General features: G+C 42.9%; 2 protein-coding genes across 6 annotated transcripts in view; one reads left to right on the top strand and one right to left on the bottom strand.

Annotated features, from left to right (window-relative positions):
- Positions 1–9,957, top strand: part of PTPN14 (protein tyrosine phosphatase non-receptor type 14) — a 121,523-nt gene extending 111,566 nt beyond the window's left edge. The window contains exon 19 of the mRNA XM_037405310.1: positions 1,647–9,957. Within this exon, the coding sequence (XP_037261207.1) occupies positions 1,647–1,775 (129 nt within the window). The 3' untranslated portion in view covers positions 1,776–9,957. The remainder of the gene's footprint in view (positions 1–1,646) is intronic.
- The window catches only part of SMYD2 (SET and MYND domain containing 2), a 32,880-nt gene continuing 16,427 nt past the window's right edge, over positions 7,033–23,485 (bottom strand). Inside the window, exons 6-13 of one of the 5 annotated variants that reach the window (XR_005106953.1) lie at positions 20,962–21,029; positions 19,108–19,210; positions 16,665–16,775; positions 14,770–14,890; positions 13,782–13,956; positions 12,274–12,382; positions 10,071–10,231; positions 7,033–9,667 (exon numbers count right to left, since the gene is read on the bottom strand). Coding sequence is in view for 4 of the 5 variants with exons in the window: in XM_037405311.1 (XP_037261208.1) it covers positions 10,151–10,231; positions 12,274–12,382; positions 13,782–13,956; positions 14,770–14,890; positions 16,665–16,775; positions 19,108–19,210; positions 20,962–21,029 (768 nt within the window). In the remaining variant the exon portion in view is untranslated. Of the gene's footprint in view, positions 10,232–12,273; positions 12,383–13,781; positions 13,957–14,769; positions 14,891–16,664; positions 16,776–19,107; positions 19,211–20,961; positions 21,030–23,485 lie in introns of all 5 variants that reach the window. The other 4 variants (XM_037405311.1, XM_037405314.1, XM_037405312.1 and 1 more) reach the window with 4 other exon arrangements.

The following is a 23,485-nucleotide window of genomic DNA, read 5'->3' as shown; positions in this document are numbered from 1 at the left end:
TGGTCAGAAATGGATATGCAGCGTGGTTTTTATTTAAAACTTGCCAGGAAACTTCCAGTGTGCATGGAAGCAGACTCCATGCTCAGTTGCACCTCCAAAGGTTACCAAGTTGGTTCTCTGTCCATTTGTCCAGGCATTGTGCTTGTAGCATTTCTCATCTCAGCCAAAAGACTTGCCAAGTTCCTTTTTGTGTTTCTGGAATGGCAAACTGGCATTACAAAGCGCAGTTTGTGTTGCCTGGCAAGAGTAACCGTTCTTCAGTTTTATATCTTGAACTGCTTAAGAGCCTCCTCAAAAATAGCATGTATCTGAACGCTTGCATTTGCTGCTGCAGAGGCATTTGTATCCCTCATCCTGGGTCAATTTAAACGCTTTTCGAATCTGAGCCTGGCAGGCTGAGCTTCGTGGCTCAATGACTTCTGAACAGCTCCTGGTGTAGCAGATAAAACAGAGTAACATCACAGGTGTTTTGGTCCCTAAGTGCCAGAGATCCGATGGTAACAACGAATGGAATGTGCAGTGATTCCCAGTGCTTTTACCTCACGGGCCTCTGTTCCACACACTCCTTTGGTTTTGAATTCAGACCATTACAGGGTGCCTGTGCCCCAGTGTGCTCAGTGGGGTTAGGGATGTACTTGCACAGTGGATCTTCTGATCCGTCCCCGCTTACTGTGCTTTAGTTCTTGTTCAGAGCATTTTCAGGACATGTGAGTGGATTTCTTTTGTATGAAACTAAGCTGGAAGATGCCGCCGCGGAGAGCACCTAACGTGTCCCAGCTGCTAGTGGATGCGCAGTAGATGCCAACAGACCAATGCTGGCCTGAAGTCTGCAAAACACGTATTGTGGATACTAGGTCCTTGTTTCACTTTACAGATTTCTTTCTCCTGCAGTGTTATTTACTAGCATAGACTTGGCTGTGGGAGGTCAGGTGTCAGAGTTTCTGGATCTTTTGGTGACAGTGAGTTCCCTTCTCTGTTAGTGGATGGATCAGTGCCTTTGCCTGCACTTTTGATTTTGTCCAAGGAACCTTTGTTCTTATGATCCTGACGCCTGCTTGCCATTTGAAAAATCTCTCAGACCATCCCTCTATGAATGTTTGACCATGGATCAGAGTGCGGTATGCAGGTGGCCGCAGGGCCTGTTGATGCACTTGGTGGGAGAGTGTGAACGGAGCTATATAATCTTCACTCTTTAATTTTGTACTAGACCTTCCTGATACATCTAGCCTTTAACCTGAGATAATACAATAAATTTGGTTCAATGCTGAAGCAGAAAAAACTGCAAAGAGAAGCAGTCCTTTTCTTACGCGTTCAGTTGATGATCTGCTGAGAGGTAATCAGCAGTACGCAACTGGAAGTCAAGTCTTTGGTCATCTGCTCATTTACATTACTCCAGAAATTCCTGTAAGCTTCAGTGGGGAAAGCATTGGATATGTAGTAACCTGTATATGCTACTGTAATACTCCTTGAAATGAAACTCCCTTGTTGTTGGGGGGGGGGAAGCAGTATTTCACGACGGTTGGTTATAATTCATTACGTTATATAAATACAGTACAGTTCCCTGTGTCAGATAACTAGTATTTGAGATGACTGATTTAATGAACCGACATACTTATGGGTTGGTTTTTGTTCCCTTTACGTTACAGAAAGTGGATGTTCCTATGATGCTGAGACACCTGCGGGAGCAGAGAATGTTTATGATCCAGACCATAGCCCAGTACAAGTTTGTCTATCAAGTGCTCATCCAGTTCCTGCAAAACTCCAGACTTATTTAATCTTTTCAAACATCCCAGACCCAGCTTTATGGATCTGACTGAACCTTACTGATGAACAAGGGGAACTGCCTTGACAACACTGTGTGCATATGCTGCACATTTTAAAGTTGTCTTGAAAGTAAGGAATTATTCTTTACTAGAGTCTCCCATGGATTATTTTATACAACATATAATTTATTTTTTCTTGGAATAACTTGTGAATTACTTTAATAACGTGTAAAACTTACAGTGACCTTCAAATTGAACCACATTTGACATGACTGGTCTGCATTGTAACATGTCCATAAGGAAAGCATTCCTTTGTAAAGGTAGTTTACTGGCTTTTGTTTTGCTGCGCAGCTTCTGAAATGAACAGTTATTTGGCAGTGGGCTTTTTCTCATGTAAGAACACTTTGGACCCAGGTATGTGGCTTCTGTGGTAAAAACAGGACCTGCTCGATGTCAGCTACAGCTCTGTACAAGTGGAAGCTGAGGGAACAGAGTCCTGGAGCACGGAGACCTGAGGCTCTGCACATGCAGCAGGGCACGTTACAGAGGGCTCAAACACAGGCCGTTGTGAGGGCACAGAGTTTTGGGTGCTGAACTGTTCAAATTTCACAAGAATTACGGTTTTAGAGTAGTCCTTGAAAAAGGCACTATCAGAGCTTTTAAATGAGGCCTTTGCTACTGTCTGCAGTCCTTGAAGGGATTCAGAGGAGTCGCAGCAGTGCAGCGTGAGGTGCGGTGACCCAGAGCAGCAGGCTGAGGTCGGTGAACGGGTCTTTCTGGTAACTGTGGTGGTTGTGGGTTGAACAGCACAGGAATTTCAACTAAATGCAACTGAAAAAAGCCCTGCTCAAATCAAGCACCTTCTCCTGAATTACACTGAAAGCTTGATTGCCTTGAGGCTCACCTCCTGTAGAAAAGGAATCTCATTTAAGTTGGGCATCTCCAGTTGCCTTAGTTTCACATGTGAACTGTTGTCATCAGCACTGTAATCATTTTACCTTCTAGTCATTTCAGCTTTGTCAAAATGATTGACATGGTCTTTCCTCCATATCGGAGATCTCCAAATAGTGACCCTTGAGAGCTTTAGCTCAGAGTCTTTCTTGATTCTTCCCGTCAGTGCCTCGTGGTTTAAGAAAAATCTGGAGCAGTCTTTCATTCTGTATTGGCAAACCCCATTTTGTTAGGGTGTTTTTGTATTAAATTGCACAGATCATCTCTTTTCTTGGTCTAGTCACTTCGGATTCTCCCTCCTATTTATTATTACTATTTTATCCTGGTAGTGTTTGGGATTCCAGTTAGGATTAGGAGGATGTTGTATGAATACATAAAGGAGAAACAGTTCTTGCCTGAAGTTTACAACCCGAACAGAAAAGGGAAACAGACCTCCTCCACTACGTAACTAGGGCACAGATTCTTAACTGACTTGCCCATAGCCAACAATGAAATCTGTGACAGAGCTAAGGAAAAATCCCCGTGTCCTGTATGTCAGCAGTTAGTGCTCTCCTCCTCCCTCTTCCTCATCCTCTGCCGCAGCATTGTCTGGCTGTTCTGCACAAGGCAGTGCATATCCCCTTCTCTAAACTGTTTATTTCACTGGAGTAAATAGTGTTATGGATTATCTTGCAGCGTGTGCATGGAAGCATTTACTTAAAGCTATTTAGAAGTGATAGCAACTGCATTTATAAAAAATATAGAAAGGGAAAAAAAAAAAAAGCTTTAGTAAGTTGTGGTGGGACTCTTACGCTTATTTCTGGTGTAAGAGATGGAAAGTTCCTGCACTGAGGTCGCCCCCCTCCTCATGCTGACTCCTCTTTCCCACCTCTGCATGCTGCCACCGTCCCCGAGCAGTCCAACACTCTCCGACTCAGCAGTCCTGTCCGATTGCTGGAGAATGGATCAGGAGAGGAGCCTTGGAGGTCTCCGGTCCCAGCCCTGCTCACCCCACAGCGAACTTTAAACTTGGGCAGGCTTGCCCAGGATCCAGTTTAAGAAATCTCCCAAGGGTGGAGATTTCACAGCCTCTCGGGGCATGGGATGCAACGCAGTTACTCTGCCATGATGAAAATGTCTTTCTTGGTAATCCTCTCCCAGGTTAAATTTAATCTCTTAGTCCCATCACTGCTTTTCCATTGCATCCCTGCCTCTGAACCCCTGGTCAACGTACAGAGGCCTACGCCTACAAGCACTCCCAACTTCAGCACCGAAGGGACCGACACACCTACCTTTCCCTAAAATCAGCGGGAGCTTAAGCTAAGGCTCTGTACCAGGATGTGTCTTAAATTAAAACTGCGCTGTGCTGTTTTGGTGCTCTGCAATACAGGCCGAACGAGGTGACAAGGATTCTGGTGGAGACTTCTAGCTACCAACAAATGCTGAGGAGTTATGTAGCTGTTAATATCTTGACCATGTTCCTTTTAAGGATCAGTTGAGTTTTCAGTCAACTTCAGCTTTCCTCTAATTTCTTCTGCCACTGCCAACATATCTCTTACTAAATTAGCAGCAACCATTTAAAGTCTTTTCAGCAGCATCTGCATGATAATTACACAGAGATGCTTTGTATCTGGGAAACAAGCCAAGGAATAAACCTTGAAGCAAAGTGTATTAAATTAGTTATCTCGTTATAACTTTTTGAGTAATTTCCTAATGATGAATTAAGTTTGAACTCCGAGCTGTCAAGTCCCATTGCTCCACTTGGATGTGAGAAGTTGAAAATCAGGAGGGAAAAGAATCTGTTCCTCTGTCTTATTATTCAGTTCTTCTTGGCTGAACGTATACCTCTGTTTCTACAGGGAGCCCAGGAAAGTTATTGCGTAGGAGAATATAAAGAGCTCTGTTTGAAAGGAAGAAAATTAAGCAAATGGGTTTTTTTATGCAAAGATGCATCGTAGGTGTCTTAGAAAAATACTAATTATAAAATGGCATCAAAAGTCCTTTCCAAATTAAGTCAGTGCCTATTAATGAGCCAAGTAAGTGGCCATGTAGTAAACAGTCATTTCCAATTAACTCCTAACGTGGCTGGTTTGGAGGCCAATGTGACTCACTTTTTCCCTTTCGTTGTCAAAGAATGGCAATTTTAAACTTTTCTTTTCATCTGACTTCTATGTATTTTTTCCTGCTAGATTTTATCTTGAGTAGATCGGCTAATACTGTGAGTGAGCTGGGCTGGTGCACGTCTTCAGAGGTTCTTTTCCACTCCAGCTTGCAACCAAACCTCAGCATGCTGATGTTTTATGATTGCAATGTGATACAGTTTTGTAGGGCAAAACCTGAACCTTCTGACTTTGAACCTGTTGTAGTTTTATCAGGCCAAAATTGCTTGGGCAGTATTTCCTAACCTTTAGGGAGTGACAGGAAAATGCATTTTTGCATCCAATTTTATTAGTCATAGCAGGAATGAAAGCATGAGACTTAAAGCAACAGTACTGTTTAGTTTCCGTCTTGCAGACTTTAATGGCAGAGTCCTTAAGCAGAAAAGGAGGACAGTTTGGAGTTGCTGTATGTTGTCTTGCATGTTGGTTGCGGTTTTTTTTAAAAAACATCAAAGCATGACGGTAGGTTCTAAGAGACCTGTTTCATCCATTTGGAATAAAGTCTGGATTGAAAAATCTCGCAAAGATGCCACCAACGGGAAATGAATGGAGCTTTAAGGGTCTGACACAAGCAGTCTTAGCCCGAGGCGCCCACCGTGCAGTCTGGCACATTTATCCTGTCCTCCCTCGCTCCTTCTAAGAGAGAACTCGGAGTGGATGAGTTAAGTCTGACTTGGGAATCCCTTGTGTATATTTTCCTTTTTGTGCACTCTTCATCTGTATTTAACACCACCCCCCCCCCCCTTTTTTTTTATTTTGTTCCTTGAACTCTTAGCAATGGTAGTATTCAGGTTGCTGGCATCCAATTCTTGGTTAGAGTTACGGTCTGACCACTTGACGCTCAACACTGTCTGACCAGGGATGGGCGAGATGACAGCCGCGTTCTGGCGCTGCTCCGAGCTGTGGGCATCCTGCTCCTGCCCCCCGCTGCTGCACTGGAGGACGGTGGAGATCAGCTGCTCAGCTCCTACTCCTTCCAGCTCCTCCCCAGGCCTACCTTCGCACCTCTTGTCCTTTGACTACCTGAGGAAGGATGAAGCTTGTCCCACAAACTTTCTCCTCTACAGGTATATAGGGACCCTAAATACTCAGCCTTACCAGAAATGCCTCTTCCCTAAACTGGTTGCAGCTGGCAGGAGACATCATCTGTGAGAACTTACTCAATCAACTGCTAACGTAGTCCGTATAAAAAGTACATCGCAGCCCATTTGTTCCACTTACTTATATCAGTTAGCCACAAATATTATTTGCATGATTTCAAGAGCTTTTTTTTTTTAAAAAAAATACTTTCTTGTAAACAGACAGAAATGCAAATAGGAAAAAAAATAAGTTGGAAAAGAATGAGTAAGTCTCATGAGATGGTCATTTTAAACTAACACATTATTTTTTGATCCAATACCTGCTATGTCTGCGTAGCCCACAAGCGACCCTAAAATAAGTGCTGATGGGCAATCTCGTGCCTGGATGGAGCACACATCGATGGGGAAAGTTCAGAGCTACTGCCCATGCTGCATTCCACCCCGCTGACTTCCCACCGGTCTCCTGGGGTGAGGTGGAGACTGAACTGGCTGTTGTCAGTCTTGCGAACAGTTTGTGAATGCTGTGCTCAGAAAGTGGACGCATCAAGATGGCCGGTACCTGCTGTAGCAGTTCTTGTTAAGAATGCTTTACATCCAGAGAGCTAGGGTGGCATCCAGCGCGTGAAATAAAGGATGCATTGTACTGAAGGAGCAAGTACCAGAACTGACCTTGAAAGGGAAGCGCTGCACTGCATGAAAACGTCATTTGATCACCCCTCTACAAAACTGGATATAAATCTGCTGCTGTATATCCAAGTCATGCGGAGTTTGGAGAAGGGTTTTGATGCCAACAAGAGAAAAGGTTACAAGTCTATAAACCCCAAAGGCAATCGCCCCAGGTCATTCTTCGCCTCGTAGAGAGGTTTTCTTGTAGAGAGGTTTTCTTGTAGAACGTGGTGCTATGGGAACTACAGATGCCAGCTTAGTCTTTGGAGAGGAGGATGTCATACATGCAGCTGCATGCAGCCTCAGCTTGCAGGGACTGCGATTTCAGGAAGGTAACAGCTGACTGCCTGGGCTGCTGGGCAAACAACAGAAGATGGAGGTCTTAACCACAGTTAAACTGCATCAGGTTGTGAAACAAAACATTTAGCACGCAGGTCAAAAATATCAGTATTTATTAGAGTATCTTTTAAGTCTTCTAGACTATCTTTTTAGTCTTTGAGGCTACAGTTCCCTTGGTTCCTCTCAGCCAAATATTTTTTGGCTGGCGTTTCTTTCAAGTTTTGTTGCCTGTGCTTTATGTGCACTCTCAGTGAGTTTCCCACATGCTACAACAGCAGGACTTTGCCTTTGGAAGGCTACTGGAAGTCAGCAATAAAATAGCAGCTTTCACTGGAGGATCCCAGCACTCTTTAACAGCAAGGGAAAGATTCATACTTCTGCTGATCCCTGAAATGAATATAGTCCTTAGTAGTTTTACTCTTTCAAATCACCTGGGTAAGGACTCAGTGTTTTGGACACTCAGCTCCAGCTATTTCAGGGGCAGTGTTCCCGAATTAGGCAGGCAGGAATAAAAGGCAGTGGCTTCCCGCAGCTGGTAGCTGACACCTCAGGGAGAATCACGACTGTGTCTGGAAGAGGGTGATCGGCCCCTCCAGCACACCTGGCAACCAGTCCTTCAGGGCCTTCCTAAGGCAACAGTTACATCCTGCCCGTGTTGAAAAACTGCTGATGGATCCATCCTCTGTGAATCTCATCACCTTGTCTTTAGAACCCATTTATCCCTCTGGCCTTCACAATGTCCTGTGTTGGTAGGTTCCACAACTTAATTATATACTACATTTACAAGAACTTCCTTTTTGTGTATGTTAAACAGAAGTATTTTCTTGCTGCTACTCTGTCTTTAAAAGAAAAAATCCTTAGTGCCAGAAACACTGTTAATACAATGTTTATCCTGTTGAGATTGCTCCATACAGAAAACATTTTCCTCATTAGTAAAGTACCTTTCTTTGGTTATTTTACAAAGGAAAGAAGTTTACACATGCAGATGACTGTAATATTCCCATATATAACTGTGTGGGATATATGTTAAATGAAATAACATGTTTATGCCACTGGATTTTACTGTCCTGTTTTACTTCAGTATTTTGTTATTTCCTGTTTTATTTGTTCTGTAATTCTGTACACGAGAGTTTGGAACAAAACAGTGATTTGAATCCCCCCACCTCATGGTATGTACGCATTTTGTGGAGAAATGAGACATCAGTTATGTGCCCTTCCTGCCCCCCACTCCCTCCTGTTAGGGCTGAATGGCAGAACTATTCTATGCTATTGAAAGCCTTTAAAAAAAAAATCTATGCATGCTATTTTATATTCTAATGTATTATTCATATCAGTACATAAGCTTATGCTTGTCAGTTTTATCTTGTGTATAGAACTGATTACTTTTGACAGTATTTTTGCACTGTTTCTTTACTTTCTCTTTTTATAAAGTTTATTCAGCATTAATTGACTGCAATAATTTTTTACCCCTTTCACTGCCTTTGTGTAAATAGTTTCTTATATGCTTTTGCAAATACGAGAATGTCTTCACTCACTAAGTGTTTTTGGTAAGGCTGTCCTTCATACTCACAGTATACAATAAACCATTTTTTTTTCAAGGAAAACTATGCTTGTGTTCTTTCCGGTACCAGCTTAAGGTTTTGCATTTACACCTACTGTGCTTGTATTACTTTCCCATGTTAAACTGACAGGCACAGCCGGGGCCACAGTGAGCGCTGAAGAACCTTCTGTAACCTGTCATCCAAGTTTCATGCAGGCAAGTCTCCTACTGGTGCTCGTGGTAAACCGATCCCATTCTTCAGTCCCAAAGTATAATCTGGGCTCTGGCCAGGCTTCCTGAAGGGAAGGTGCTAGTTCTCTGGCTGTGGGTTTACTTGACATGATAGATGTTAGGATAAAAGTAGTCGGCTGGTACTCTCTTCCTGGGCTTGGCTGTAGCTAAGTGGCCCCGGCCTTCCGGAATCGTAAGATCTGGTGCAGTTCTATGTACTCCAGCAACAATTGCTGGCTAGAGAGCAATGAAAGCTTTCAGCAAAATGAGCTGACAAACCCTTGTTCTCCACCAGTTTTATTTTCAGAGCAGCGCTTACAGGAAAGAAAATAAGATGAAGTTCTTAATAGCAATGCGTTCTCTCTCTGTCATCATACTTCATAAGCTGTGAAAGCAGTAAGGAATGGTCATGGAGTTTTACTGTGCAACATATTCCAACTTTGTACTTCCAGCATCACAGCCACGCTCTCCCTCCTCTTCCCAATCCTTAAAAGCAATCTCCTGTCATTCAGCTAAACGGAGGAAAAAAAAAAACCAACCTCTGCTCTTACATATGGCCAGAAAAAGCTGTCTTCAATTTTTTTCCTCAGAAAATGCTCCTGTTCCTCTATTAAAAGCAATTGCTAATGTATTAATAGAATAGTTTTAATCCACTGGAGTCAAAGGTACAGCTATAAGGAAATAACAGCTCTGTTCTGCAATAAATTTTTAAAGGGGATTAAAAAGCCAGCAGTTGCACAACTCATGCCTAGTGCAAGCCTTCCAGCTCTGAGGTAGGTGCCAGTGTTCTCTGTATGAAACATGCCGAGCTCTAGGTCCGTACAGGGACGAATCCCCCGATCCCCACCTACCCGGAGCAGCGCTGGGCCTGCAGATTAACTGCCCGAGGGAATGATGGTGGCTTTCCTGCACAATGCGCAGAATTCATCACCCTCGTCACCCCTTCTCTCAGCTAAGTCACTGCAAACAAAAATGATTTGTGAAAAGGGGAATTGGATACTAAACCACAACAACAACAACAACAAGTACAGCTTTTGCTACTTAATTTGTCAGATTAAATGAAACATTTGGCAGAACTACTGCACCCATGTAAGTGTGTAAGTGCAATCAAGAGGGGTCAAGAACACTTTATTTACTTGACACAAATAAGATACACATTAAAACCCATGAAGAAAAAAATGGCCACTTTTGCACGTGAGCTGTCAGAAGGCATAACCTTTAAGAAACCATGAATGCTTCCTCAAAAAAAAGAAAAAAAAAAGAAAAAAGGCAGTTGTAGATGTGTTGAAAGCTCGGAACATTTTGCAAGGCCTAAGTGTGTTTGTCATTCCAATTATAGGACAGAGCTGTGTTCATACTCTACCGTTTTTCAAAGCGCTCCTGAAGGTTTCCATAACAGGGCTTTTTAAATAAAGGTTTGAAGGATTGCATAGATTCAAAGGCTCAGTGGCCCTCTAATTCCTTTTTGATCTCTGAAATGTATGGATGATCCTTCCCGTGTGCTACTTCCATGATAGCAATTGCCTATGAAAAGAAAAAAATATTCACACAATTGATTCATATATAACACCAGGCTATAAATACTCTCTTTAGAGGTTTGAAACAGTCTGACACCTCTAGCTACTTTTTGTCCCCTTGTAGTCATAAACCCAGTAGGAAATAAAATGAAATTCAAAACTAAGTAATAAAGGTTTTACATTCAGAGAATACATCTTTCATCTTACAGGATCCCAAAGCACCTTTCAAAATATTCCTGACAAAACTACTTTGAATGCAACCAGCTCCAGGACAGAAAACTGCGAGTGGGATGGGTAATGTTCTGGCAGAGGACTGAACCAGGATCAGAGGGAGCTCTGTTCCCAGCAATTCCTGCTTCTGCTGGCAGACTGACGGGCAGGCCTATTGCGGAAGGACTGTCAGACCCGATTCTGAAAACCCTCCACCGGTTCCAGGGGCTGCCAACGCTTTACGAAGGAAGCCATTGCTTAGGCAGCCGCCGAGGCAAAAGCAAGATCTTGTCAGATTTGGACGGCTGCTGCCATGCCTTTCACCTACAGCCTGTTCTGGTCCCAAGAGTGAATGTTTAGGCAGCCAAACCTCCTGACTTGCACTTCCCTGCCACTGCCCAAACCACGTTGCAGAGTGGGTGCAGAGGCAAGATTCCCACTTGAGAGAAGGACAGCAGCGGCCCCAAACAGATGTGGTAAAAGACAGCAGCAGACAGGACTGAAAGAAGCAAGTTCAGAGTAAGTCTGAGAATATTTAAAGACCACAGTGCTAAGATAAAGCAAGGAATTGCAACAGCCTAGCCCTCAGAACATTTAGTCATTTTCTCCTCAGGAAACCTTTATGGAATTAAGCTCTCATGTTTAAGTCAGGACAACAAGAGCCTTTTGGTCCACCTCGGCAGCAGTGAGAAATGACTCCGTTCCCCTCCTGCCCAAAGCAGAAAGGAGGGCCCTCTGGACAAGCTGCTCGCAAACTGACAAAGAACAATGCTTTTGTTTTTCCACTAAATCCCAAACATCAGGGGCTGGGATAACTCTGGGCAGTTCCTGTAGGCAGCTTTTGGAAGTGAGTCATTAGAAAATGTTTGTGTTAGGAAGCTAACTATGCCAACAAATCTACCTACAGTTCTCAACCCCCCATCCCGTGTTCCTACTGGCACAAATCCCAGTTTTAGTCAAAGCTTAACACCACAGCGAAGGAAAACCTATGCTAATTTTAAACTAGGTAACAGTTAAATTTTAGAGCATATATTCTTGTAGTATCTTGCTGGATGGCTTTGTTATTGCTGGCTAAAAACTTGCCAGCATCTAAAAAGGAAGAAAAAAAAAAAACCAAAAAAATGCGACATTCCACACCAAGTCATTATATGCCACAGTAGTCACTGATGCTTAAGAAACTAAAATAAACTTATATCCAACCACAACACATGGAGAAGGTCAAGAACTGTGTTACAGACTAATAACGAAACAGAAGAATAAAAAACTAAAGAATAAAGAACAGACTAATAAAAAGGGGTGAAGAAAAACGTCAAACCAAATGCTGTATTTGCCAATTTCAGCATTACCAGATGCACTGAATTCCCTTCAGCTATTTAAAAATCAATTGGTTCCGCAACAAATAACCACCAAAAAGCATGCCTAGTTTAACTTGGATATAGAAATCACAGACTTCAATGAAACACGATGTGCCCTTTGAAAGAGCCAAGCATTTTTTCCGTCCTTACCTAGCAAGGGAGGAGAAGCTAAGAGTTCGGCTTCATTTACACTAGTACAGCTCTAGCTCAGTGAAGAATGTATAGCAAATGTTTAAGCATAATTCTCACTCCAGCTGCCGCAGTAGAGTTCACCATGGAAAGGCAGGAGACCCCTTCCCTGCGAGAACAGACCTGCACTGCATCTTTGGGAAAACTGGAACTGAGCCAAAAGTCCAGTAACCAAATATATTAACACACAGTGCGTTTCCTACCACGCCAGGCTTGCTGACAGAGAAGCACAGAGTGTTTCAATGATCCCATGCCTGAACTGGGATTCTTAATGAAGAAACCAGGAAATAAATACCCTCTTCAGGGCTTTAACTCCAGCCGTTCTGTTCTCCAGTGCCATATACAGTCTCCCTAATTTCAGCCACATGGAGGAAACATTCAGTGAGTAGGAGGGATAATGTTTACTGCAAGAGAGAAAGAAATTCAGCTTTATCAAACCTGGCAGTTTCATAGCATTTTCCCAGCCCCCGTCCCCCTCTCAGGGGGCAAGAAGCTGCCCCTGCCCATTCACCGCTCATCCCCTCTGCCATGGCTGCCAGGAGTCAGTGCCAATTGTGTCTGGGATGGGGACGCCTGTCAATTGGGAATTGAACTGAAACCACCATATGCCCCTGAACAGCTGTCAGATGGCAATGACTTTCTGCCACCAGTTTTAATCTAGCCAGCTGCAGCAAGAGACAGCATTGTTACAAGTTTTTGGAGCCACCCTACAGGCACAGAGGTAACTCTGCCTATTCCACAATAGACGGTCTCTAGTGGAAAGCAAGGGGCCCTCTGCAGCGTGTACAGCACACACGCCACTCCGTACTCGCACACACGGAGCTAGCAGAGCCTGGTTCAGCAGAGCTGACCTGGAATGCCAGGCTCGGAGCCAGAGGAGCTGGGCAAGTCCCAGGGAAGATAAATAGTACTGAGCCCCCAGGGGTGGAATGTTGGCTCCTTCTTTGTATCGCTGCTCTCTGCCAAGTGATCTGTGACTTTACGTTGGCACCTGCTCCAAAGGGAGAGCTTTACGTGCGCTCCCCCCAGCTGGCAAGAAAGTCACTTCTCAAGATGAGAACCTGCTTGGGAGATTCATGGCAGTGCATAACTGGCTGGCTGTAAGGAACGAAATTGCTACTGTAGAAACACAGAAAAAATTATGGGAGAGAGTACTAGTTCTTTCCCGCAGAGGCTGCGTGCTGCCTTGCCCCACATGGGGCTTCAGCCTGCACATTCTCCCACCCCTCCAGCTCTGGGGCAGCGGAGCTGAGGGCCACCAGGGCAGGCAGCGCAGGGCAGCACCCAGCTGAGCTCACCTCCAGCTCCCTCTGCTGCTCAGCACCGGCCCGGGGACACGGCTCTGCTCCCCTGCGACCGGGGGCACCGGCCAGGCAAGGACTGGGAGCGGGCGGGAGGCCGAAAGCAACAGCGGCCTTTGCCTCCATGACCTTCTACAAAATATTGACTGCAGATGCAATTCGAAGCTCTTCTTTAATATAAAGTATTACGATTTTTTTAAAAAAAAAACCAAAACAGTATTTATGTAGCTATGCAGAACTAGCACAGTACCCAAGGTGGTGCACACTTTGAGAACTCAAAGCAAGGATTTCAGAGTAGCCTTTTGCTATATATTGCAGACCACGTTTTGAAAGTAACAAAATCTGTCCCAGGATTTAAACATTCCTTTTTGAGTAGTGATGTCATGGGTAGCGTGTTTATACAATACGTACCGAGAGAAATGATCTCTGCCCAAACTTGTCCCAATTACTCAGATTACTGAATTAGAGCACTAAAAAAAAATAAAAATAGTCTCATATTTACCTGTATGGTCTGATAATTTTTTGCCCATAACGCAGTGCACCTTCCCAGTCCTGCATGTAGAGACAGACACCCATGGCTTGGTACATCATATGTAACATATAAACATTACTGTCTGCAAACACTGCGCCCATCTTGTCCAGGCTGAGTTCACAGATCTCCAGTAATTCACCAGGAGGTATGAAGAAGTCAAGGAACCCAAAAAATAGATGGCCTCTCGTTAGACAGCTACCTGGTAATGCCAAAGAAGAGTCAAACTTGTTCAGAATGGTTCTGAGAAGTCCTCTTTTCCCTCAAGTAGCATCAAAGCATCTATGCTACAACCGCAGAACTACTCTGAGAGGTATTCTATACACAGAGGCATTCTGCTCACAAGATTATACCCTCTCCTACTCAGATATTGTAAAAAAAAAAAAAAAAAAAAGCTTTCAGATTTAAAAGACAACAAAAAAAAGCAGCTTTCCTGAGTCAGCACCACACCAGCAACGTGTCAGAAGGGGGAGTGAAATTCCCCGGGCAGAGGGCACTGAATCAGGCATGAGATAGCCTGGTCTGCTTCTGGCCCAACAAATCTTGCATTTTTGTCTGCATCGTACCACGGTTACAAGAGGCGGGCTCATAACCATCAGCGATAGCTGCAGCCTCACACGCAGCCTCTCAAAACGGGGCAGTGTTACAGCAGACAGAGGAGCACATAGCTGTGCTCAGCCCCGTCCCTGGCTTGCCCTTGTGCAGACAGCCACGTGCTGCACTCCCAGAAACTGAGCGCTGCACAGGAAGGAACAAACACGGGGTTTCAGTCCCACAACACCTCCAATGTTACAATGCCCCCTGCCTCCAGGGACAGCTCTCCAGACACAGAGAGGACAGAGTTAAGTTTAACTTCGAATGGTCATAGTATTTCTCCTGCAAGTACTTCTGAAGCAATCCAGCAGGTAAGATTTTTAGGTCACACACCAAGCCAGTGGGGTCAGGGTGAGACAAAGGATATATTTGTAGTGTTTGGCTCTTCTGAATTCCTCAATCACGTTCCTGGCATATCTGATCATGTCCTGTACCGTCTCTGCTGAAGGAGGATCATTCAGCTTGCAAATTTCCAGTTTCTCTTTATCCTGGAGGAAACACAATGGACATTACAAATGCAGGTTCCAAGCCCCACAAATAAAGGTGCACCTGCTACACAAAATTACTCTAATAAAAAGACACAGATGGAGACTTAAGCTCTTCAAAGAATGTAAAAACAAAGGCAGAATGTGCACCTGCAATTCTTCTCTAAAGCCTTGGCTGGGAATCCTAGAATCCTTTGCTCCTTCCAGTTCATCTGCCATTCTCTACTTTCATGAGGTCCCCCTTCTTTTGAAAGATCCAAGAGCTTTTCGATTTTGTGATGAAAGCAGTTTTACATAGGAAATTTCACTGCTTCCAAGAGATTAGGGATTAAAACAAATATAATTTAAAGACTAGAAAAGCCCAAATACCTTAGGCCTAACACCAAGTGATAACTCAGTGGAAAACGAGATGATATTAAATGCTGAAAAGGATCCTTCACATCTACAGACAAAACCGCATTTCCACATAATTTGTTACTTCTGCTGGACAACTCCCACCTACTCTTATCTTTCTGTCTAACTTGCTACTTCATGAAGAGTCAGCTGCAATGTGAAGACAATCTTTTGCTCTTTAAGCCTCATGTTGTTGCTAGATTCCTTTTTCCTTTATTATTTCATCTGCCAGTTGAGAGGACAATAGCGGACTCTTTCCAGAGCTGAGTGAGGCTGAGTGGCAGGTGATTCCAAGAGCACGTTTATTGGAAATCACAGATGAAATCCTGGCTCCATTAAACTCAGTGGCAAAATTATCTAGGTAACCATGGGGAAAACACAACTACAACGTCAACAGAATGGCCTCAAACAAGAATATTGGGTACTATTTGGAAAAAAAGTTACAAAAGATGACGCCATTTAGAGGAAGGAGATGGCTGTCTGGTCAGCTTGGGAAGTAGCTCCTAAAAGGAAACCTTTCTGAAAATGGGGGGCGGGGGGGGAGGGGAGAATGATCTGGGACTTAAGGATCAGATTATGCCAGCCAGACTGATCTTGCTTGGAATGACAGATGAGATACACCAAAGCTCAATTCTTCTAGGACCTCCAGTAAAGGAAGTCCAAATGGTAGGACAGGTACATTTATTTCTTTATCTGTTGGGTTTGGGTACCTTTTTTCTGACCCATAAGTGCTTTTCACCTTGTTTTAAAGAACACTGTCTGCATGTCTGCCTTTGCCCTTTGAAGGGCACCAGGTGATGTCTAATGAACATAAATCTGGCCTGCACATCACAAGGGCCTGTGGCACGGGACCACCCTGTCCGTGAGAAGACTGGTATGATGCCGTTGCAGGAATGCCAGTTTCACAGACTCGATCTCCAAATCATCCAGCAATGTCATGGAACCTCATCTAGAACTGACTGAGATGTCCCAGGCGGGAACTGCAGCAGGCAGGACTCTATCCCAGAACAGGTCCCCAAAAATGCCCCAAGCAAGATTCACTCACTGGGAGTTGGTATAAAACATGCAGTTAGAAAAAAATTCAGTCTGCGCAAAATTCTTTTGGCCAGGTAACATAGACAGTGTAATTATCTACTTATAACAGTTTTCAGCTTTGCTTTGTAGCTCAACTTTAAATAGGCCTTTACAAGGAAATTTCCTGATGTGTCATGATTACAGTGGAACGAATGAGTATCAGAAAGTCTTCTAGTCAGAAAAGCAACCTCCCCCCCACCTTGCATTATTCTACTTTCCAAAATGTAATTAAAGCTGATAGAATATTACATCTAAGGACCTGGCTAGATGCCTTGGCAGTCAGAAGCATTTTTCACACCAATTTTATTACCTTTTCTTTTGTAATGCACTCCCTGCAATCACAATTAAAGAAATATGAGTCTCTTAACCGGTCATTTCTGTCTTCTGTGGGATACAACAGGTCAATATAGCTGGTAAAAACCTATATGGTAAAAACATAGCCATCAGTGAAAAGCAGTGTAACTAGACGTATTTATCACTACTAGTTCTGGTATATGTGGTATGACAACTACACATATTCATGCACCTGCAGCCACATCACCTGCCTGTTCCCTCATATTCCAAGCCTCTTGGCAGCACCAGGAGTTGCCATTTGTGAATGCAACCTGACAATGAAGTGTTTCCTTTCCTGCTCATTACAGCATTTGCCTCAAATTGGCTTAAACCCAGGACAGCAAGATTCAGGTGTGGACAAGGAAACTATCACAGCATCAATCTGAGGCTCCTGTCAAGACTACAAAAAGAGATGCCTACTTTTCACCAGTAAAATAACAGTTTCAGGTATTATAATAGGATAAATTACAGTGGCCTGGTTTTCTGGAGGCTAGGATCTCAAATTTTTCTTTTTGAAAACCTATGAAAAATTGCAGCAATAGCAGTCACTAGTAGCTTTAGAAACTTAGGACAAGACCTTCAGATCTCTGAAGAGAGGCCCAGTGCTCCAGTTCTAGGAAAATGCCAGATTTACTTCAGCAGCCACACTTCAAAGCACAGAAAACCTGCTTTTGAACATTTTACAGGCTCTTCACATCCACTATTCTTAAGTTTTCCTCTACTTCAATGATCTTCAGGAAAGAACTCTTGCAACTCCCTTTAACGCTCTGTTTTTAAAATGAGACCTCCTCCAGGAAGCATCATACGCACAGCACAGTTGATCATTTTGCAGACCAAGGAACAGCTTTAGTTCCATTTCCTCGTTTTTAGTTATTTTAAATGCTTTGCTCAGTCTTTATGCTTAAGGTTTCTTTCTTCTTTAAAGAAAAACGTATGTGTAATTACATACAGTACATCTTCTTCTTACTCTGTGTGATCTCACACTTTCCTTCACACTCCTGTCCTCCTTTCCCTGTTTTCAAAGCATGCAAAATCCAGGAACCACATTTACAGCAAAAGCTTTTAAAATGTTCCAGTGCAATGGCCACGCGGATCCTGAAGATGGAGACACAGGCCGTAAGACTGCACAGAGCCCAAGCAGAACCATGAGCTCACATCTATAAAATTCTTAACTGCCAAAAAAGTGAACGTGCACAAACCAAGAAGTCCTGGAGAACTGATGCAGCTTCTAAGACACAACTCAATCAAAAGAAGATGCCAAGCAAGATAAATACTCCCCATCTCTACTTCTCACAGTAAGCCCTACCAAAAATTGCTGAAAACGTCTGGGATTCCACAGTAAAAATCCAAAACCAGGATCAGTCCTTGTCCATTACCAAACTGCATTTGCAGTGACTGCCAACATCACAGACAAATCATCGATAGTAAATGGCATAAAAAGAAAGAAGTTGCTGACCTAAGTCATTCAACCTTGGCTCCAACAACTAAACTCACTTTGTTCACAATGGTGAACAGCTATAATCCACAAAAATAACCTCTCTCCCCTTCTTCAGAATGGAATCACTACTTCAGAAAGCAGCAGGAGTTAGCAAAATCAAATCTGAACTTATTTTGATCAGCATTAACCTTGCCTACTAAATTAACAAATGAGCCACTGAAACGATGCAAATTCCCTCCCCAGAGAGATTGTTCCAGATCTTCATCCCCTGAAGGTATTTGCACATCCTCCTCAACTCTGTTTAACATCTTTTTTCTTTTGTTTAAAGTAAAAAGCAGCTCTGCTGCTGAAGACTCCCTGCCAAGTTCATTAATTGATTGAGAAAGTTTCAAAGTAAACCCAGAGCCTTACTCAATTTCACAGAATTTTATCAATCACTGTCCAGCTTCACTCCACTTAAAAACACACTCTTATTCTTCTGTGACTTCCCAGCGAACGCCGCTGAGGTGATACGACCAAGTCTCATGTTTTGTGGATGCTCTGCCCAAACAGAAGTCGAAGGACTTATCTGTACCCATTTACCTTGTTTATTCTGGCTTCAATTTCAATACGTTGCTATTACACTGGGAACTACTATAGCAGTAATAATTTGCTTTGATCTTGGAATTTCAAAGCACCAGCCAAACATCAGGCTCGTTTCACAGATGGGTAAACTGAGACAGAGGCTGGCAGATACACAGGACTGCTGCAGGTGCTCTTCCCTTGTTTTAGTACAAAATAGGATACCACCTCCAAGAATCACATCAGTCCTCCAGAGCAAACCCAACTTTTCCAAAGCAACATCTTACCTTCTCTGAGAAACAAGAGATCCTTCCTCCCTGTTATTAAATTGCCATCTAACTGAAATGAATCCTGACAAGCAGAATGGATCCTACTTTCAGGATGCATGCATACAAAGCACATTCAAACACGCTGCATTTACCTCCTCTCCAGGCTCAATCTCTTTAACAGCTCTGACTTCAGCCAAAGTCCCCTTGTAAGTTACAATCACATTTGGGCAACAGCTATGGTTCATCAATGCAACGCTGTAAAAGTAGAAAAGTAAACCTTTTCCCACACCACCAGCAGCAGGCAAAAAGTTAAGCACCACTTCAGAAAACAAATTAACTCTGAAAGATTGATTCAGTCTCTCTCTGTTAGCTGTTTTTATTCTGAGGCTTAACATGAAGGTAACCTTGGGAAAATCTGTTGTACTGTTATTTATTCTAATGGATGGAGAATGGCTGTGCTAATGTATCATTACAATTTTTAAATCCTATTATTTCAGGACTAGGGAAGTTATTATTTTCCCATTCTTACAGTGCTATGGGACAGCTGACAGGGGCGTTCATGTAGCTTAACTATCAACATCCTATTTAGGTATCTATGATAGACAGACTATCTTCCTCAGAGCAGAAGGAAAGAGAAACACATTTAGCCTAAAGTAAACAAGGAAATACAGGAAAACAAAAGTAATTTGCTTGCTGCATCGCAACTTAAGATGGGCATTAAAATTTTAGCTGACTTCTGTGCAAATGTAAACAGCCTCATTGTTTGAAGTGGGAGGGAAGAGATCTGTCTGTTATACAAGCACATGACTTACACAAAAATGTGAACTGGTAAAGAAAAGTACTCCCCCGTATTACCAAGCTTGGAGAAAGTGCAATTTGCTGCTTATTTGAGACAAACTGTATAATTTTAATTCTTTCTCTTCCAATCTAGCAAAACAGCAATTGTCTCTTCAGTCTTTTTACCTCACAGGAATAACTGTTAATAGGAAAGATATGGCTCTTGCGTGCTGTGCATTTCTGAACAAAGGATGGTGTTGGACATGTTTTCAGAACACCCTGGTTTAATGCTCTCCCCACCATGACTCTGATCTTGGGCATTTCAAGGCCTTAACTTCCAATCTGTAGATCAGGGATATGGGCTTCAGACAAATCTACATGACAAAGGAGAATCTGTGAAGCAAGGACCATATACTACTGTCTGTATGCAGCACTTCAGAAAATCAGGTCCTGCTTTGATCGGGCATCTGTAAGTTTCAGATTACTTTGACATAGCTAAACTGCCAGTCATCTATGCCTCACAAGGAAGTCAACCTAAGCAGACAGTGACAATACTTTCAAGTACAGGGTTTGCAAAGAACAGGGGCAGAAAATATTCTCCTTTGCTACAACATTAAGTGGGAAGGACAGACTTAAATGGAAGAGATGTTCCTCAGCCTTACAGAGAGATGTGCTCCTCTGTCCACAAACTGCAGTTAACACTTAACATCTGCAGGTTATTTGTAAAGCGAAGAAGCTTGTATGTATTTTTTCCACTGTCACATCAAGGAGGCTCAAAGAAGTTATGAAAGGGATTTACTGTTTGCCAAGGAACAAAGGTAGAAGGGATGCTGTTTGACAACACCAGGTAAAGGATTATACCCAGTCAAAACAGAAAGTTGTGAATAGAGCAAGTGACCTGCAATCCTTTTCATTTCACTATGATCATTACACGATGTCCCTGTCCAGAACCTGCCAGCCAGGGAAGTAATTGCTTCTTACCAACCTGCATATAGTTTGCAATCTAAACTTCAAAACAAATTACAAGTGCCGTTTTGCCAAAATTACCAGGTTTTTAAGGAAGTGGCAAATCATTTGCCACATTTTATTAGCCAATTGTAAGTATTTTTTAAAAAAGAAAAATTGTTTAACTATATTTCTTTCAGTAGCGATCTACTTCCATACATGTGCAAAACCCCTTGTTTTTAAATAAGTTGATTCTGTTTTTAAAAATATTAAAATCAACCTACTCAGGAAATATGGCTGATCCCAAATGAGAGAGTTCTTCATCTTCAATTGTGAAGCCATTACAGTTAACCTAAACAGAAAGAGACTAGATCAGCTTCTGGCCAGCTAAGTATTCCACACTTACATGTCACATTCTCATACTTCAAAGTCAATTGCAGTAATTTACTTACGATTTTCTTTCCACCTCACCAGTACTCACCAGGGAGCTATATCACATCTCAAAAAGTGAGGACAAAGCCCATACCCAAATGAATGTGCAAGACACTAAAAAACTGACAGTCCAACACTTGCACCTGCTCAGGACACAACATCTAGTGGACTGCTCCTTGGGAGGCCCGCCAAGAGAATCAGGGCTTGAAAAGAGCACTCAGAAGTGTCAGACAAAGCAAGACCACTGCAAACATGAAACAAAGCCTGACATCGACAGGGCAAAGAGACTTCATTCGGCCACGACAAGCAAAGGGCTGAAACAGAACTACACACGGAAGGAGCAATGTGGGGATGAACAGCAGCAAACTCAGCCGGGCTGGGGCAGCACAGAGCTTTGATGGAGCATATGTTACGGAGACCGGCCACAATGGCATCTGCCATCAAAGACTGCACATACCAGCTACAGCTAAAGCACGTATAAAGAACAACAAAGGCAGCGAAAACGACTTGAACCTAATAAAGACATAGAATAGGAGGTGACAGAAAAAGGACACAGTATGAGAGGAAGTGTATTCGTAATTTAAACAGACACAGGATCAGAAGAACTTGTTCACAAATCTTTCTTATAGAATAGATTCAAGCAGGTTTTAAAACCTCCATCTCATTCTCACTAAACTCAAGGGAATCTTACAAGAGTTTCAGCTTTGTTTCATGTGGTTTGTGTGACTTTAAGTGACCAAAATGCACCTCAATCAAGTACTTTATTCCACTTTCACTGCAAGTCACATATGTGCCAACAAACAGAATCCTCTCCGCATTCAACAACATCTCCCTACAATCGTCAAAATGTTCGTGGAAGCACCAGTAAAGCACTAAAACAACCATGATCATGTGGCCAAGTCCGGCTGAAGCTATGATGGGCACAGGAACAGTCAATCGAGTCCAAGGTAAGTATCTGTTCTGGAAGGGTAAGAGTTGATGACAACTGATGACAATGCTAGCAACAATGATATGTCCCACAAGCTGGCATGCAGCTTGGATTGGATTTCAGAAATACACAAATACTTCCCAAAGCCACTCCGCAGGTATGAACTGTTCAGGATGGGTTTATGATTAAGGAAAGCGTCCTGCTTCTTGGATTCACTCACTAGTATTCTTTGCTTGATCTTTATCCTGCTATTTTTAGCAACATAGCATCCAAAGGCTCCCTGTCTCTCAAGATGAGCACGCTACTGCACTAGCCAATATATGAACATACCTGGACCTGAACCAAAACCAAAATGTAATTGCTGAATACAAAAACAATAGAAGGCAAAGATTATATCAACAGCAAGTAAGAACATAAGGCTACAAAGGCTGACATGAAGAACAGCTTGATGGTTCTGAATCACAGGGAAATATTTAAAAATATGTAGTGAGTTATCATCAACTCCCGTCCACTAAGGCAGAGAACAGCCCACTTCTTGAATGCATCATACCAGAAATGACACAAGAGGAAGAATTAGAAGGGATGAGATACCACTGGTTTCACCAGATGAATGCACAACTAAAAAAGGCAATGTAGAGGGAGTAAAGAGACAACAGTAAAAAATAATAGTAATTAAAAAAAAAAATAGAGCTTGAGGTTGTTTCCCAACGGTGGAAAAGAGAATGTGCAAAGGGAGGCACAAAATTATGCAGGGTCTTCAAGGAAAGGGTGAGTCTCTGGAACCTGAGACAAGAGAGAAACTGAAGAGATGACAAGGTGAGACTGAGGAGGAAGTGTGCCAGTCTTGACAGCAATGATCCACAGGGACAAGAGAGACTAGAATGATACCAACAGCTGGGGAAGACAGCAGTGAAAAGCAAGGATGGTTAGGACAAAAATCTTTGCTCAACTCAAAAGGACCAATTAATTACACCTTAGCTGTGTTGCGTAAGAGACATCAGACAAGGCCCACAAAAAGCAGGTATCCAAGTCCCAAATGGCTGTCCTGAGCCACAGGGAGAAAGACTGCCAAATGGAAGAGCAAAGTAGACAACACGAGGCCAGAGAAAGTGCTGAAGCAAAGCAAAGGAGTAGCAGCAGACCCATACTATTGGTTTTAGGTCAAGTTAGCTAATAGTTAGGAAACATGTTTGTAGATATCAAGTACAGCCATGCCTCCCCTTCTTCTAGAAAGATTTATGCTGGAGCTAAAACTTCAAAAGGTTGTATCCTGTTAAACATTTCTAATGAACATCCAGATGACCTTTGGAGATTCTAGTTCAAAAAATTGCAACATCCACGGTGGCAGATGGATGTCTGATGATCAGGATGAGCTTAAGATGACACCTAAGGGTGACCTTAGACATCTACAGAGAAGACCAGATGGAATGTCAGATCTGGAAGTCAGC

This window comes from Falco rusticolus, chromosome 12 (genome assembly GCF_015220075.1).
Source record: "Falco rusticolus isolate bFalRus1 chromosome 12, bFalRus1.pri, whole genome shotgun sequence".
Taxonomy (NCBI): domain Eukaryota; kingdom Metazoa; phylum Chordata; class Aves; order Falconiformes; family Falconidae; genus Falco; species Falco rusticolus.
This window is presented reverse-complemented; position numbering and strand designations above follow the sequence as displayed.